Here is a 16,930-nt window from a genome sequence, read left to right on the forward strand (position 1 = left end):
TATTTTTTCATCTGTATATTTGTATCTTTATATATCTTCCATTTCTCTCTTAGAGTTTTTGTTTCCTTTACATTTTTTATAAGATTTAAAATAGTCATTTTAGGGGCACCTGGCTGGCTCAGTCAGTAGAGCATGTGACTCTTGATCTCAGGGTTGTGAGTGTAAGCCCCACATTGGGTGTAGAGATAACTTAAAAATAAAATCTTAAAAAAAAAAAAAAATAGTCGTTTTAAGGTGCTTGCCTACTAATTCCATCATTTTTGACACTTCTGAATCTATCATTTCTTCTGGTTATAAGTCATATTTTCCTACCGCTTTGCGTGCCAGTAGTTTTTTTTTTTTTTTTTTTTTTAAGATTTTATTTATTTATTTGACAAAGAGAGAATAAGCAGGAGGAGCTGCAGGCAGAGGCAGAGGGAGAGGGAGAAGCAGACTCTCCACTGAACAGGGAGGCCAATGTGGGCTCGATCCCAGGACCCTGGGACCATGACCTAAGCCGAAGGCAGACGTTTGACTGACTGAGCCACCCAGGCCCTCCTGCCAGTAACTTTTGATTGGTTGTTGGACATTATGAATTTTACATTTCTGGGTGCTAGGTTTTATGTCCCTATAAATACTGTTGGGCTTTTTTCTGGGGTGTAGTTAAAATTCTTGAATTGCTTGATCTTTTTCCAGGCTTCATTTTATGCGTTGTTAGGGCAGATCCAGGGCAGCCGTTGTCTAGGCCTGAGTTAGCTCCATTACTAGTAAGGCAATACCCTTAGGAGGATTCTGCCTGCTGCCCTGTGTATTCTGAGGTCTTTCTACCCTGATAAGAATAAGAACTATTCCCAGCCCTGTGAATTCCAGAAATTATGATGCCTACTCGTTTCTGGTGGTTGTTTCCCCAGCCTGGGCAGTTTTCTTTCCCTAATGCACAGATCAGTTCTCGGGCAAGAATTGAGAGGACTTCTCCACAGAGTTTCAGAAATTGATCCGAGTGTGGAGCACTCTACTCTTCAGTCCTCTGCCTCATAGTCTCTAGCCATCTGGGTCTACCTAAACTGTGTCCCCACCTTGGCAAGACTCCCGGTCTCTGTTTGGGTTTCGCGTTCCTGTGCTGCAATCTGCAGGCTCCCTCAGCACAGTAAACGGGCACTGGTAGGGCACTTTGTTTCCCTTCTCTTGGAAAATAGTTCTCCACTGCTTGTTGTCTAAGGTCTGAGAAGCCATTGTCCTGTGTGTTTTCTTTGACTTTGTAATTGTTTAAGGCAGGAAGGCACTTCTTGTAGTAGTTTATCCTTTATGGGAAGATTTGGAAGTCCCCACTACTCGTGTGCTTACTAGTCACAAAATCCTAAGTGACCCTAAGAACTACTGACCAGGCCTCTTCCAGAGCAGTGACTGCCTCAAGCTTCTGCTGGGTAATCTGAGCCATAACACACTGCTAAAATGATTAACGAATTTTAAAAACTTGAATCAGTTTCCTTGCCAAAATTTACATTCCGTGGTCTTAGTTCTGCCTAACAAGTCTAATTTTTTCCCGCTCTCAGCTACCTTCAAATAAATTGTAGGAGACGACTGCCATGTCACTCTGTCCTCTTTTCTGGTTTAAACATTCTGGTTACTTAAGCCATTCCTCATAACATGATTTCCCAAATCCTTGACCCTCCTAGTTAACCTCCTCTAGACATGCCTTGTCAATGTCTGTCTTTAAATGTGATACTAGAATTCTACAGAGCACTCTAAGCATATTCTAACTAAATGAGAATGGTCTCTGACCTCCCTCATTCCAGATACCATATTTCTCCCCAGAGAGTTTACTAGTGAACTCTTAGCAATCATGTGGCTCTTTGGCTTGTACTGAACTTAGCAACTAAAACCCATTGGCCTTTTCACAGTTATCACCATGTCTGGCTGGCTACCTACAATGAGGGCTTTCATTACAGGACTTCATATTAATCTCCATTAAATGTGATCTTGTTCATTCTAGCACATTGTTCCAGCCTGTCTATGTTTTGAATCTTGCATCATCTTCATATTCGAAGGGCAAGACATCACTTCATTCATCCAGTCAGCAAATGCATTTTAAGTGTTCACAGTGTGGGAGGGATGGAATTTAAGATCCCAAAGGATATAGGGACATTGACGCGTCAGGCCCTGCTGTCAAGGTTCCTATAATCTGGTAGGGAACATAACACAATCATGCGTGATTATGAGCTAGAAAGTGCTAAATGCCATGAGAGTCCTACAGTGCAAGTTCTCTGAGGGTTCATCAGCCTGGGAGATTACCTCAGAGGTAGCAGGGAAGTCTTCAGGGTAGAGGTAGATTTATGGGGGACCCTCATGGATGGGCAGGATAGAGATGTGTGCTGAAAGGGACTTTTAAGCAGAAGGAATGGCAAAGGTAATGGTAATTCTTTGAATAGCCTATTCCAAAGAGGGAGGCCAGCAGAGAACTATTCTGGTATTACCCAGAATAAGTCTACTTTGGGTGAAGCAGAAGGATACTTCAGCAGGAGAGAATGGTTTTAACTAGATCATGGAGAGCAAAATGCGAACCAGGGAATTTGGACTTTATGTAGCAGCGAGTGGGGAGCCAGCATGTGTTTTGGACAGACGGGGACATCAGAGTGGTATGTGGGAAAAATTCATCTGCAGGGGTGTGTGGCATGGAACGGAGTGAGTGGAAAATAGCAGTGGGAAGAATATAAGGCTGTTTGAAGCCAAGGTTGGGTGCTGGCCATGGAGTGAAGATGAGAGAGCCGGTACCATAGAAGTGGCTGATAGGACTTGAGTTTGGAATGGAGAGGGGAGTGCTGTGGAAACTGGTGACTGACCATGGGGATGCTTAAGGGGAAGAGTATGTGGAAGAATCAAATGAAATAGGAGCTGGTTAGTCTTGGCCTTTTTTTAAATCCTGTCATCAATGATAAGCTTTTCTAGTCTATACCAGGGTTTCTTAACAGCCACAGTGACATTTGGGGCCAGATAATTGTAGGGGCTGCTGTCCTGGGCCCTACAGGAAGTTGAACAGCACCCCAGGCCTCTACCCACGAGATGCTGGTAGCACTCCCTGTAGCTGTCACAACCAGAAAGCTCTCCAAACATTGCCAAATGTCCTGTGATGAGCAAAATCGCCCCTGGTGAGAACCACCAACCTCAACTGTTGACTTAGTTTTGTACTCTGATTCAGCCTGTTGGCTTCAGAAACTGATTCTATTTCATTCTTTTTAAGGTTAAGTCTTTTGAGAAGGAAAGGCAAACAGAGAAACATGTGCAGGAGTCTGATCTTATAGACCACGTTTTGCAGAAACTCAGAACTAAAGTCAGTGATGAAAGGACTATCAGGTAACAAAAGCCCAGAAAACCAGCTGTGAATACCTGTAGAACTTCTGTACCTTTAAAAATCAATTTGATCCTTTTGGGAAATACAGATACATCACGATAACTTTTAATGGATCATTCTGTTGCTTCCGAATAGCTCAGCAGTTTAAGTATGTGACCCCCCTATATAAGACAATCATAGTTTCAGGGTTTGTTTTTCATAACATGTCAGAGAATATTTTATCAGTTTGAAAGGCCCAACGAGCCAAAATTTGGTCTGTTAATTAGTAAATTTTGGTAGTGTTTGTCAAAGTAATTGAAAGATTAATATATTCTGGGAAAAGATGTCATATATTCATGATGGAAATGTAAATTGTTTCAACTCTCTGGATAGGAATTTAAGAAAGTTAAAATTGCCTTAAAACTAAAAATTAAAAAGAAATACCCAGTAATTCTACTTTCAGGAATTTATAGTAAAAATTATTCCATGGGGGTATGTACAAAGATGTCTAGCAAGGCATTGTTTATAACAGTTTCAATCTTTTTGGTCTGAGAACCACTTTATACCCTTAAAAATTATTTGAGAGCACCAAAGAACTTTGTTTATGTGGGTTATATCTACAATAATTTGTTAGAAATTAAAACACATTTTAAAAATATTTATTTTAGAATAATAAACCTGAGGCACCTGGGTGGCTCAGTCAGTTAGGTATCAGCTTTCACTTCCAGTTATGATCTCATGGTCCTGAGATCCAGCCCAGGCTCCCTGCTCAGCAGGGAGTCTGCTTCGCCCTCTCCCTCTTTCCTTCCCCCTCTCCCCCTTCATGCTCTCTCTCACACAAATTAAAATTCTTTAAAAAAAATAAAACAATAAACCCATTTTCCAAAACAAATTTTGGAAGAGTGACAGTTTGACATTTTACAGATAATGCATTGTTTTACATTTTTGTAATCTCTTTAACATGTTAATAGAAAAAACTAGATTGTCACTGTCTGCGTCTGCATTCAATCTCTTGTGCTATCACCCATAATACAGTCTCTGGAAAATTCCATGACACATTTGTGAAAGGATGACCCAAAAAAGGTAGAGGTTTAGAAGAGGTTTTTTTAATCTGTAAAAAAGATAAATAACATTTTATATTATGGTGAAAACTGTTTTGACCTTGCAGACCTGTGCAAGGATCTCAGAAACTTCCAGAGGTCCCTGGACCACACTTGGAGAATCTCTCACAATATCACAACATTGATTGGTAGAAGATTGTTTGGATTATAGTCAATACAATGAAATGGTGTACAGCCTTTAAAAATGATTCTAGGGGTGCCTGGCTGGCTTTCTCACTAGAGCATGTGACTCTTGATCTCAGGGTCATGAGTTCGAGGGCCACATTGGGCGCAGGGTTTACTTAAAAAAATTTTTTTAAGGGGCATCTGGGTGGCTTAATCGTTAAGTGTCTGCCTTCAGCTCAGGTCATGATCCTAGGGTCCTGGGATCGAGCCCCGCATCAGGCTCCCTGCTCCGCGGGAAGCCTGCTTCTCCCTCCCCCTTTCCCCCTGCTTGTGTTCCCTCTCTCGCTGTGTCTCTCTCTGCCAAATAAATAAATAAAACCTTTAAAAAAAATTTTTTTTTTAAAAAACGATGATTCTAGTAAAGCTGAATTTATTGACATGGAAATCTGTCCACAGATAAAGAGATATATAATTCTGTTTTTTAAAACCAAAATATATAGTCCATACATTGTCTGGAATGATATATCAGATTTTCTTTTTAAGATTTTCTTTATTTGAGAGAGAGCATGGGAGGGAGTGAGAGGGAGAAGCAGGTTCCCCACTGAGCAGAGAGCTTGACGCTGGACTAGATTTCAGGACCCTGGGATCATGACCTGAGCTGAAGGCAGACACTTAACCAACTGACCCACCCAGGTGCCCCCCAAATTTTTAATTCTAGTTATTTCTGGTTAGTAGGATTACAAGGGATCTTAATTTTCTTTAAATTTCTATAATTTTCTATAAATGTGTAACATATATATATGCTTATAATCAAAAATACTTTTTTTTTTCTTTTTTTTGCTTGTATCAGTGATTCTCAGGGGACATTTGGCACTGTTGGCAGATATTTTAGGCTGTTAGAACTGGTGGTGCTACTAGTATCTAGCAGAGACCAGGGATGCTGCTAATCATCCTACAATGCAGATGACTAACTGCCCCCCCCACCCCCGTACCCTCATCGAACAATTATCTGGCCCAAAATGTCAATAGTGCCAATGTGAAAAACCATGGCTTATATAAAACATTCTTACTTTCTTCTCCCTCCCTCACCCCGGCTCCCTCCCACCTGCACCTAGCTTGAATAAATTCACCATCACACTTCTTCTGAGGAAATAGAATGTTCTAGAAGTACCAGGTATTAGGATTACTGATCCCCAAAAAAAGGCAGAGGTGTAGAAGAGCAAACATAAAATGAGCTGAATATTTTAAGACACATAAAAGGCCCAGATGGGATTCAGTTTTAGCAGGGAAAAGTTTAATATCTTTCCTCCATGTGCATGATTACTTCCCTGTTTTACCAAGATAGAGTGCTATTGTGTCTCTCAAAGGCTGTAAGCTAATTCAGTCTTTAAAGAATATCCATTCACAGCTTTTGAAAGAATCTCCTTATTTACTAAATGTTCTCCTGCAGGTGATCACCAAGGTTGCTGCCACTTTTAAAAAAGGTGGGGCATGCCCTCCCTAATGTTTCCTTGTATTGTGAGGGGAGCGGAAAGAACACCCATTACAGTTCATTGAAATTAGCTTCTTATGTTGAGCCAGGGTTTCAGACACAGCTGAATAAATCAAAATGTTGTCTTTAGGCATTTGTTAATTTGAAATGACATCCTTTATAATTTTTACTTGCTCTTGACCAAAAGCATAATTAAGTTCAATTTTTTTCTTCCACTAATAACCAATATTTAATTTTTACATTTAATAGGAAAAAATGGCTCACTTTAAAGTATCTTTGTTGTGTTGCTCTATTGACTGTTTTCTAATTGTTTTTGTTTGCTTTTTTTTAGAGAAGCTTCTGATAATCTTGCAGTGCAAAATCTGAAGGGCTCGTTTTCTAATGCTTCAGGTATCGACTAATTAGAATCTAAACATCATAATGCTGTGCGTGTGTGTGCGTGTGCGTGCTGCTATAAACACTGCTGTGGCTGACTCCTTGTTGCATCGGAAATGTATTTTTAAAGTAACATATACAATTAATTGTACCAAATGGAATTTATGCTTTGAAACTCACATCCTAGAAAATGACTAGGAGTTCGGTGGTTCCTCTAATCATAATACAGCTCTGTCTTCCTGTCTTATTTTCACAACTGGTTTAATCTTCCTTTGACTCAGTTTACTGTATAGATTAAATGTGGTTAATTTTCCTGGGAATTTTCCCCACACAGAAGATTGAAGAGTAATATATTGAAATAACCTTGAGGGGCACCTGGGTGGCTCAGTTGGTTAAGCAACTGCCTTCGGCTCAGGTAACGATCCTGGAGTCCCAGGATCGAGTCCTGCATCAGGCTTCCTGCTCAGCAGGGAGCCTGCTTCTCCCTCTGACCCTCCCCCATCTCATGCTCTCTCTCTCAAATAAATAAAATCTTAAAATAAATAAATAAATAAATAACCTTGAGAAAGACCATGTATACGTTTTGTTTTCATGAAAGCCAAGAGGGAACGGTGGTGACAGTTAGGTCTTTAGTTTCATCACATCTGCCAACTTTACTGAAAAAGAAATGTCCCAATTACGTCCACAAGACGACGTATTTGGCTTTTAACAGAACTGGGTCTTTTTGGTTTGTTAGCGTTGACTTTCTGCCACTGTCAGATTTCAAATACTTTGAGGAATTTAAAGTACTGGAGTTTGAGAGATAGTAAGTTTGATTTTTTTTTCCCTTAGGTTCATGAGGTTTTGGTGACTCATATAGCCTCCCTATGCTTTTGTCACCTTCCACCCCCACTTCCGCCTGAGAGAAGGCTGGGAGTCTTGACAGAAGCACTAAAACTGCTGGGTGTTAGGGTTCTGGGTTCCTCAAGGTCAAGTGCAGCTAGTTGCAGAGATGGAAAGCAAAGCCCAGACAGAATCTAGCCCATAGAATCACACCAGAGTGGATTCTACATCTCTGCCATCTCTGTGGTCCCAAGACCATAAATTCTTCAACTCTCTGTTTCAGGTTTGTTTGAAATCCATGGAGCAGCAGTTGTTCCCATTGTGAGTGTGATAGCCCCAGAGAAGCTGTCAGCCAACACTAGGCGGCGGTATGAAACTCAGGTACACACACGTTCCTCAGCTTTCTAATGTCAAGCTACAAAGGAGGAAGAAAACAGGAAAGAAGATAAGAAACGGTTTCCTGGAAAGAGTTTTCTTCCCACTTCCTTAACTTGGTGGCTTCTGAAAATTTAAGCATCTCTCTGGTGTTAGGATTCTGTCCCATTTGTCCTCTAAAGAGGTGTCCGTGTACATTATGGGCACCTAGAAGTACCTACTGTTAGAATTACTAGATATAAACAAAGACTTTCTGATCTGGATCTAATGGCAGACAGGGTTGCTTTGTTTCTGTTCTAACTAACAAAGCAGAAGAGATCTATTCCAAGACTTGAGGCAGGTTTCTCCCTGCATACATGTTTTTGGTATTTGCTATCTACCTGATTCTGTGTGAAATGCCGCATAAAATTTAAAAGACATATGGCATGGCCCCAATCCTCAGAGTTTTTTTTTTTTTCCTTAAGATTTTATTTGTCCATTTGAGACACACAGAGAGAGAGAGAGAGAGAGAGAGAGAGAGAGAGAGATCATGAGTAGGGGGAGAGGGAGAGGGAGAAGCAGGCTCCCCGCCGAGCCAGGAGCCTGATGTGGGGCTTGATCCCAGAACCCCGGGATCATGACCCGAGCCGAAGACAGACGCTTAACCATCAGAGCCACCCAGGCACCCCAATCCTCAAAGAGCTTTTAACCTTAGAAGCATATGTAGTATACAGTTAGAAAACAACAGAAGAGCAATAACAGAATGCTGAATTAGATACACTGAAGGTGAGTGTTGGACATAGGGGCAGGGTGTAGATCAGTGTCTGCTTGGATGACAGATGAAGGTTTCCTGGAGGGGGGATCCCTGAAGGATTTAAATAGGGAGGAAGGATCAGGGCATCCTCCAGCTAATGAGCTCAGTCAGGACACTGGCCTCACTTGGCAAGTGGGTGTTAGAGCAGGCATCATTTAGAAATGTGATTAGAGGGGCACCTGCGTAGCTCAGTCGGTTGTTTCCTGACTCTTGATTTCAGCTCAAGTCATGATCTCGGGGTTTGAGATCAAGCCCCGAGCCAGGCACCACACTCAGCACAGAGTCTGCTTCTCTCTCTCTCTCTCTCTAATAAATAAATAAATCTTTAAAATAAATGTGATTAGATTGAAATACAAAAGATTAAGTTACCTCATTTTTGTATGCACTCCTAGCTGTTTCTCAGTATAGTGGATGGCAACTCATTTTGACATCTTTCTGCGGCATTCATCTATTACCATATTTCAGTTCCATGTCCTCATTGATGTCACCTTCCCCTTTTTCCAAATTTAGCTTAATACCAAAATCCCCATGCTTCCACATGCAGTTTCAATGCTCTGAGGTTTTAGGTGTCATTTTAAAATTATAAAGAAATAAGTAGGTGGGTTATTAAATTATCAAAACAGGCTATAGGGGCGCCTGGGTGGCTCAGTCGTTAAGTGTCTGCCTTCAGCTCAGGTCATGATCCCAGGGTCCTGGGATTGAGCCCCGCATCAGGCTCCCTGCTCAGCCAGGAGCCTGCTTCTCCCTCTCCCACTACCCCTGCTTGTGTTGCCTTTCTAGCTGTCTCTGTCGAATAAATAAATAAAATCTAAAATCAGGCTATAAAATCTCAAGATCAGGAGAGGCTGGGCACTCATCTTTTCAAGTCCTTAGATAATCTTTGGGAGCCCTTCTAGGCCTTAGTTTGTCACTCATGATTGTTTACTATAATAGGAAATAAAATGGCAAGAAAGATGGTTTGTGTTGACAGGTTTTGAATTCTGACAAGTCATCTTCTTGTTTAGGTACAAACACGACTTCAGACCTCCCTTGCCAACTTACATCAGAAAAGCAGTGAAATTGAAATTTTGGCTGTAAGTTGCTCTCTTTAACATTTTGAGGACTACCTGTGTCCCTGTCATCAAAGTCATTTCCTCAGAGGTCAGGGCATTTTTGCTCCCTGTGCACAGTATGGGGATGCAGGCCTTTTATCACATGTGAACCACATGTAATCTAAATCTGTAAAAACTGGGGAGAAAATGAAAGGTTTTGTATTTGTTTCTCCTGTTTTCTTCCTCTGAAAGATGGGGGGCAGGGTGAGTAAAAACCAAAATCACCATTTTTCTAAAATGCTTCAGACTTTTGCCTTATTAAAAATACATGGAGTCCAGCAGCAGCATCAAGCCTCTGAGGGTATCCGTTCACCAGTGCTGACATCTTACCTCTCCGTGGTTCACGTATGTGTGCCTCATGTGATAGAGCACAGTAGCGTCCCAGACTCTGCAAGCCCGGGTGCATGTTGCTCCATCCAGGGTGACATATTGTGACGAGTCAGTATGTGCTGCCTAGGTCCCCTGACAGATGACATACATCTTTGTGTATCAACAGGTGGATCTACCCAAAGAAACAATCTTACAGTTTTTATCATTAGAGGTAAGCAAGATGAGCTCTTGTGCATTGTGGCCTTTAAAATTCCAAAGCTTTGCTGTTAATTTGCCAAAACATAACTGAAAATGGCATTATTTTCTTAGTGATACTTTTGGGCAGTTCCAGGAATTTAATTACATTGTTCCTTTTATGTGACATAGATATTACTAAATCAGATTTTGAGAGAATCATACTTTTCTAGTGACTTCTAAGTTTCAGAGATTATTTTAACACCTCGTACATTTATTGTCTGTCAGGCTCTGGCAGGCCTTGCTCTAAGCATAATCATAACAACCTCGAGAGGTAGCTACCGTTATGCCCATTATAGAGATAAACAGAAGCCAAAGCATTTTACATTTTATGGAGAACGGAAGAGACGTTAAATATCTTACTCAAGGTCAACCTACTAGTAATGCTAGCAGAGCCAGGATTTGAACTTAGGCAGGCTAGGGGAATCTATATTCCTAACTACTATACAATGCTGCCTCAGACCTTCATTTCAACTACGGAAGCTTATGTAGATCTAGAAGTATATGGAAGATATTTTTGTAAAAACTAAGTGAGGTCATTATATAAAAATTTTTTATGGGTAGCACAGAAAACAAGTAATCCAATTAAAAATGGGCAGAAGACATGAAAGGATACAGATGGCCAACAGACATATGAAAAGATGTTCAACATCACTCCATCAGGGAGATACAAATCAAAATTACAATGGGATATCACCTCACATCCGTCGGAATGGCTAAAATCAACAACACAAGAAACAACAAGTGTTGGAGAGGATGTGGAGAAATAAATAGGAACCCTAGTGCACTGTTGGTGGGAATGCAAACTGGTGCAAATACTGTGGAAAACAGTATGGAGGTTTCTCAAAAAGTTAAAAATGGAGCTACTCTACAATTCAGTAATTGCACTACTGGGTATTTACTCAAAAAATACAAAACACTAATTCAAAGAGATACATGCACCCCTATGTTTATAGCAGCATTATTTACAATAGCCAAATTATGGAAGCAGCCCAGATGTCCACTGATAAATGAATGGATAAAGATGTGGGGATGGGTGTGTGTATACACATATACATACATAAATATATATATACACACGCGTGCGCGCGCGCACACAAATATATACACACACAATGGAAAATTATTCAGCCATAAAAAAGAATGAAATCCTGCCATTTGCAACAACATGGTTGGAGCTAGAGACTAGAATGCTAAGTGGAATAAGCCAGAGAAAGACAAATACCATATGATATATGATTTCACTCATATGTGGAATTTAAGAAACAAAATGAGCAAAGGAATAAAAAGACAAACCAAGAAACACTCTTTAACTATAGAGAATAAACTGATGATTTCCAGAAGCGAGGTGGGTGGGGGGATAGGTAAATAGGTGATGGGGATTAAAGAGTACACTTCTCATGATGAACAGGGAGTAAATATACAGAATTACTGAATCACTGTATTGTACACCTGAAACTAGTAATACTGTATGTTAACCATACTGGATTTAAAAAGTTTTTAATGGGTAGCCTTCTTATCAAATAGCCTAGTAACTTTAAAAAATTTGAATAAGCATTTTTTTTATTATGTTAGTCACCGTACAGTACTTCATTAGTTTTTGATGTAGTGTTCATGCTGCGTGAATAAGCATTCTTAATAGCAAAGATAATGAATTATAATCACAGCTGCAGAGGATTTTTTAACATCCTATTAAAGAATACTTTGTCTATCCAGAGCATTTCGATTAAATTAGATGAAATAAATGAACTTTGCCCCAGAAGTAACATTTCATACATTTTCTATTGTGGTCTTGTAAATAAGCATATATACCACTGTGCTGGCTATTACTGCTTTATGAGCCACTCAGATGGAGGCACACAGAGGTGTTATTTCCATTTTCCACAAAATGAATGGGCAGAAATAACTGGTCTAAAGTCACAGTAGCACACTGCAACTGCAGCATTGCTAATCAGGATCTAATAAGTCTTGCTGTAAAGAAAATTGATGCTTCAAAGGAAGAACCCCAGCAGTCGCCCCACCACTTCTATCTATAACTGATTTTATTTTCAGTACACTTAAAGGGGGGATGGCACTGGCATTTCATCAGTGACCCAGGAAAAGCCAGTTAATAAACATTAGTAGCTGTTACCAAGTCTTATCTCTTTTTTCCTAGTGGGATGCTGACGCACAGGCATTTAACACAACCGTGAAGCAGCTGCTGTCACGCCTGCCAAAGCAGAGATACCTCAAATTAGTCTGTGATGAAATTTATAACATCAAAGTGGAAAAAAAGTAAGTTACTGCTAAAGTAGTGCAGGTTTCAATATGGGTTAAAATTCAAGGGGTTTAAAGTGACACATTTTATTGTCTTGTTGAGGTTTGATGGCTGATAAACCATTATGTCAGAACTGCACTTGGTATCAGTAAATCTTGTTCAGGACTATGAATCACAGTCACAATTTGTCAATAACAAAACACAGCATTGCCAGGAGTAGCTGTCCCACTTAAAATTTCCATCACCCAGCTGACTCCTAGCAGTGTCTGCATGAAAGGGAACTGCTGTGACTGCTTTGCTGCAGGTCCTCGTCAGAATGCCGGTCATTCATGTTGCCATCTGCTTCAAAGGCGACAAGAAAACCTGTGAGGTGAACGGGGTTCCCCTTATGTAGGGCCTTACATACAGACCCCGTGCCAGTCAAAGCTTCTGTAACATGTCATTTTTTTCAGTCACTAGCCTTCCATCTTTTTTTAAACTAAACTCTTACAGTTAAGTGTTCTAAAAATAACTTGTTTTTAACTCTGTTCACCACCCAGTATGCTGATCTTACCTTCCCTCTTTCGCAGGGTGTCTGTGCTATTCCTGTACAGCTACAGAGATGACTACTACCGGATCTTATTTTAATCCTAAAGAATGGTCGTTCTCTTGTTCTAAGACAGGAGCTTATACTACGAAATGCTGTACAGTTATTGTAATTTTAACTTTACATTGTAAGAAGCTGTCCTACAAAGTTGAGCTTTGTAAGTTTTTCATGTATAATATATAAATTATCTTTTTGAACATAATAAATGCTTTCATATATTTGCTGCTTTTAAGTTGCAAATCTCTTAACTCTGAAGGTTTTGTGGAGCTAGAACACAAGAAAATAGCCATGTTTTTCCCTTAATTCTAATGACTAAGGAAATGCCCAAACCACCCCCAACAAATCAACCCAAAAAGGTCCACATCAAGACACAAAGTAGTAATGAAGAGAATTTTAAAGGAAGAGAAAACAGTTACATACCCTTGTAAAGCTATCAGCTAATTTTTCAGCAGAAACTTTGAGCAGAAGGGAGTGCCGTGATAAATTCAAAGTGCTTAAAGAAAAAAGCCTGCAGCCAAGAATACTTTCTCTCTTCTATTCTGAATGATAGCCTTGCTGGATAAAGAGTTTCTCAAAAGTTAAAGGAATTCATGACCACTGAATCAGCCCTACAAGAAGTGTTAAAGAGGACTCAGTGGACAGGAAAAATCATAACAGGCACAAGAAAAGTAGGAAGCACCAAAGCAATTAAGTGTATCTGTAAAAATTAGTCAAGGGAGAAACAGCAAAAAAGGATGTAAAGTATGACACCATATACCTAGAACTGTGGTAGGGAGAGGAGTAAAGAATGGGTTCAAACTTAAGTGAACGTCAACTTAATATAGATTGCTATGTACTTAAGAGGTTAGATACTAACCTAATGGTAACCACAAATCAAAAACCAGTAATAGATACGCAAAAAACAGAGAAAAGAATATCACTAAGGAAAGCCTGCAAAACCATGAGAGAAGAGAGCAAGAGAGGAAAGAAACGAAGAACTACAAAAACAACCATAAAATAAGTAACAAAACCATACACAAAAATAAATTCAAAATGGTTGAAAGACCTAAATGTAAGACAGGAAACCATCAAAATACTAGAGGACATACCACGGAGCAAAGTCTTTGACCTCAGCCATAGCAACTTCTTACTAGACACATCTCCAGAGGCACAGGAAACAAAAGCAAAAATGAACTATTGGGACCTCATCAGGATAAAAAGCTTCTGTCCAATGAAGGAAACAAGCAACAAAACTAAAAGGCAACCAACGGACTGGGAGAAGATATTTGCATATGACATACTGGAGAAAGGGCTAGTATCCAGAATCTATAAAGAACTCATCAAAATTAACACCCCAAAAATAATCCAGTTAAGAAATGTACAGAAGACACGAACAGACATTTCTCCAAAGACACACAAAGGACTAACAGACACATGAAAAAATGTTCAACATCACTCATCATCAGGGAAATACAAATCAAAACCACAGTGTGATACTACCTCACACAAGTCAAAATGGCTAAAATTAACAACTCAGGAAACACATGTTGGCAAGGATGCAGAAAAAGAACCCTTCTGCACTGTTGGTGGGAATGCAAACTGGTGTAGCCACTCTGGAAAACAGTATGGAGGTTCCTCAAATAGTTAAAAATAGGGGCACCTGGGTGGCTCAGTCGTTAAACGTCTGCCTTCAGCTCAGGTCGTGGTCCCAGGGTCCTGGGATCGAGCCCTGCATCGGGCTCCCTGCTCAGCGGGAAGCCTGCTTCTCCCTCTCCCACTGCCCCTGCTTGTGTTCTCTGTCAAATAAATAAATCTTTAAAAAAAAAAAAAAGTTAAAAATAGAACTACACTTCGACCCAGCAATTGCACTACTAGGTATTTATCCAAAGGGTTCAAAAACGCTGATTTGAAGGGGCACACGCACCCCAATGTTTATATCAGCACTATCAACCATAGCCAAATTATGGAAAGAACCCAAATTTCCATCAACTTTTGAATAAAGAAGATATGGTATATATACAGAACAGGGTATTAGTCATCAAAAAGAATGAAATCTTGCCATTTGCAACACTGGATGGAACTAGAGTGTAGGATGCTAAGTCAAGTCAGAGAAAGACAAATACATGATTTCACTCATATGTGGAATTTAAGAAACCAAACACATGAACATAGGGGAAGGGAAGGAAAAATAAAAACAGGAGGCAAACCATAAGTGACTTTTTTAAAGAAGATTTTTTTTATTTGAGAGAGAGACCGTGAGCACAAGTAGGGGGAAGGGCAGAAGGAGAGGGAGAAGCCAACTCCCTGCTAAACAGGGAGGCTGACGTGGGGCTGAATCCCCAGACTCCAGGATCATGACCTGAGCCAAAGGCAGACACTTAACCAACTGAGCCACCCAGGTGCCCCAAACCATAAGTAACTTTTTTTTTTTTTCTAAGCTTTTATTTATTTGACATAGAGACAGCGAGAGAGGGAACACAAGCAGGGGGAGTGGGAGAGGGAGAAGCAGGCTTCCCGCTGAGCAGGGAGCGTGATGTGGGGCTCGATCCCAGGACCCTGGGATCATGACCTGAGCAGAAGGCAGACGCTTAATGACTGAGCCACCCAGGCGCCCCAACTAACTCAAATTTAAATAAAAATAAGTAACAAAATGGCAGTAAGTATGTAACTATCAATAATTACTTTGCAAATGGATTAATCAAAAGACAAAGGGTGATAGATGGATAAAAAAGCAAGACCCATCAACATGCTGCCTACAAGACACTCGTTTCAGTCCCAAAGACACCTGCAGGTTGAAAGTGAAGGGATGGAAAAGCACTTATGCAAATGGAAGTGAAAACAAAGGGGGGGGAGGTTTGCAATCCTTACATGGGACAAAATAGACTTTAAAACAAAGAATATTAGGGCACCTGGGTCACACCTGGGTTATTAAGTGTCTGACTCTTGGTTTTGGCTCAGGTCGTGATCTCAGGGTCATTAGATGGAGCCCCGTGCTGGGCTCTGTGCTCAGCACATAGTCTTCTTGGGATTCTCGCTCCCTCCCTCTCTGCCTCTGTCCCTCCCCACAACCCCGCAGTCTCTCTCTCTCTCTCAAATAAAATCGTGGGGCACCTGGGTGGCTCAGTTGGTTAGGCGTCTGCTTTCAGCTCAGGTCATGATCCCAGGGTCCTGGGATTGAGCCCCGTGTCGGGCTCCCTGCTCAGTGTGGGGAGCCTACTTCTCCCTCTCCCTCTGCTGCTCCTTGCGCTTGTGCTCTGTCAAATAAATAAATAAAATCTTAAAAAAAAAAGTCTTAAAAAAAAAAAGACTTTAACGAGATGAAGAGGGGCACTACATACTAATAAAGGGACAATCCAACAAGAGGATGTAACAAAACTATGCACCCAACATGGAAGCACCCAAATACATAAAGCAGGTAATAACAAAGGAAGTAATCAAGAGTAATACAGTAACAGTAGGGGACTTTAACACCCCACTTATATTAACAGATCATCCAAACAGAAAATCAAGGAAACTGGTTTTGAATGATACACTGGACAAGATGGATCTAACATACATTCAGACCATTCCATCCTAAAACACCAAAATACACATTCTGCTCAAGTGCACATGGAACACTCTCCAGAAGCGATCACGTATTAGGCCACAAAACAAGCCTCAACAAATAAGTTATACCATGCATCTTTTCCAATCGCAATGCTGTGTTACTAGAACTCAACAAGATAAAATCTTCCTGGAAAGAGGGGCGCCTGGGTGGCTCAGTGGGTTAAGCATCTGCCTTTGGCTCAGGTCATGATACCAGGGTCCTGGGATCGAGCCCCGCATCGGGCTCCCTGCTCAGCAGGGAGCCTGCTTCTCCCTCTGCCTGCTGCTCCCCCTGCTTGTGCTCTCTTTCTGCCAAATAAATAAGATCTTTAAAAAAAAGAAAAAAAATCTGGAAAGAGCACAAATACATGGAAGCTAACTAACATGCTACCCAACAGTGAATGGGTCAACCACAAAATCAAAAAGGAAACAAAAAAATACATGGAAACAAATGAAAGTGAAAATACAATGGTCCAAA

General features: G+C 40.6%; 1 protein-coding gene across 10 annotated transcripts in view; it reads left to right on the forward strand.

Moving 5' to 3' along the window:
- EIF2AK4 (eukaryotic translation initiation factor 2 alpha kinase 4) overlaps positions 1-13,811 on the forward strand; it is a 106,616-nt gene extending 92,805 nt beyond the window's left edge. For 7 of the 10 annotated variants that reach the window (XM_032418040.1, XM_032418041.1, XM_032418042.1 and 4 more), the window contains 7 exons: positions 3,218-3,330; positions 6,357-6,415; positions 7,506-7,603; positions 9,395-9,463; positions 9,978-10,022; positions 12,201-12,319; positions 12,872-13,811. In XM_032418040.1, the coding sequence (XP_032273931.1) occupies positions 3,218-3,330; positions 6,357-6,415; positions 7,506-7,603; positions 9,395-9,463; positions 9,978-10,022; positions 12,201-12,319; positions 12,872-12,929 (561 nt within the window). In that variant the 3' untranslated portion in view covers positions 12,930-13,811. Of the gene's footprint in view, positions 1-3,217; positions 3,331-6,356; positions 6,416-7,505; positions 7,632-9,394; positions 9,464-9,977; positions 10,023-12,200; positions 12,320-12,871 lie in introns of those variants that run through there. The other 3 variants (XR_004301074.1, XR_004301073.1, XM_032418046.1) reach the window with 3 other exon arrangements.
- Positions 13,812-16,930: the final 3,119 nt, after the last annotated feature.

The sequence above is a fragment of the Phoca vitulina genome, unplaced genomic scaffold (genome assembly GCF_004348235.1).
Source record: "Phoca vitulina isolate PV1807 unplaced genomic scaffold, GSC_HSeal_1.0 scaffold20, whole genome shotgun sequence".
Classification (NCBI taxonomy): Eukaryota; Metazoa; Chordata; class Mammalia; order Carnivora; family Phocidae; genus Phoca; species Phoca vitulina.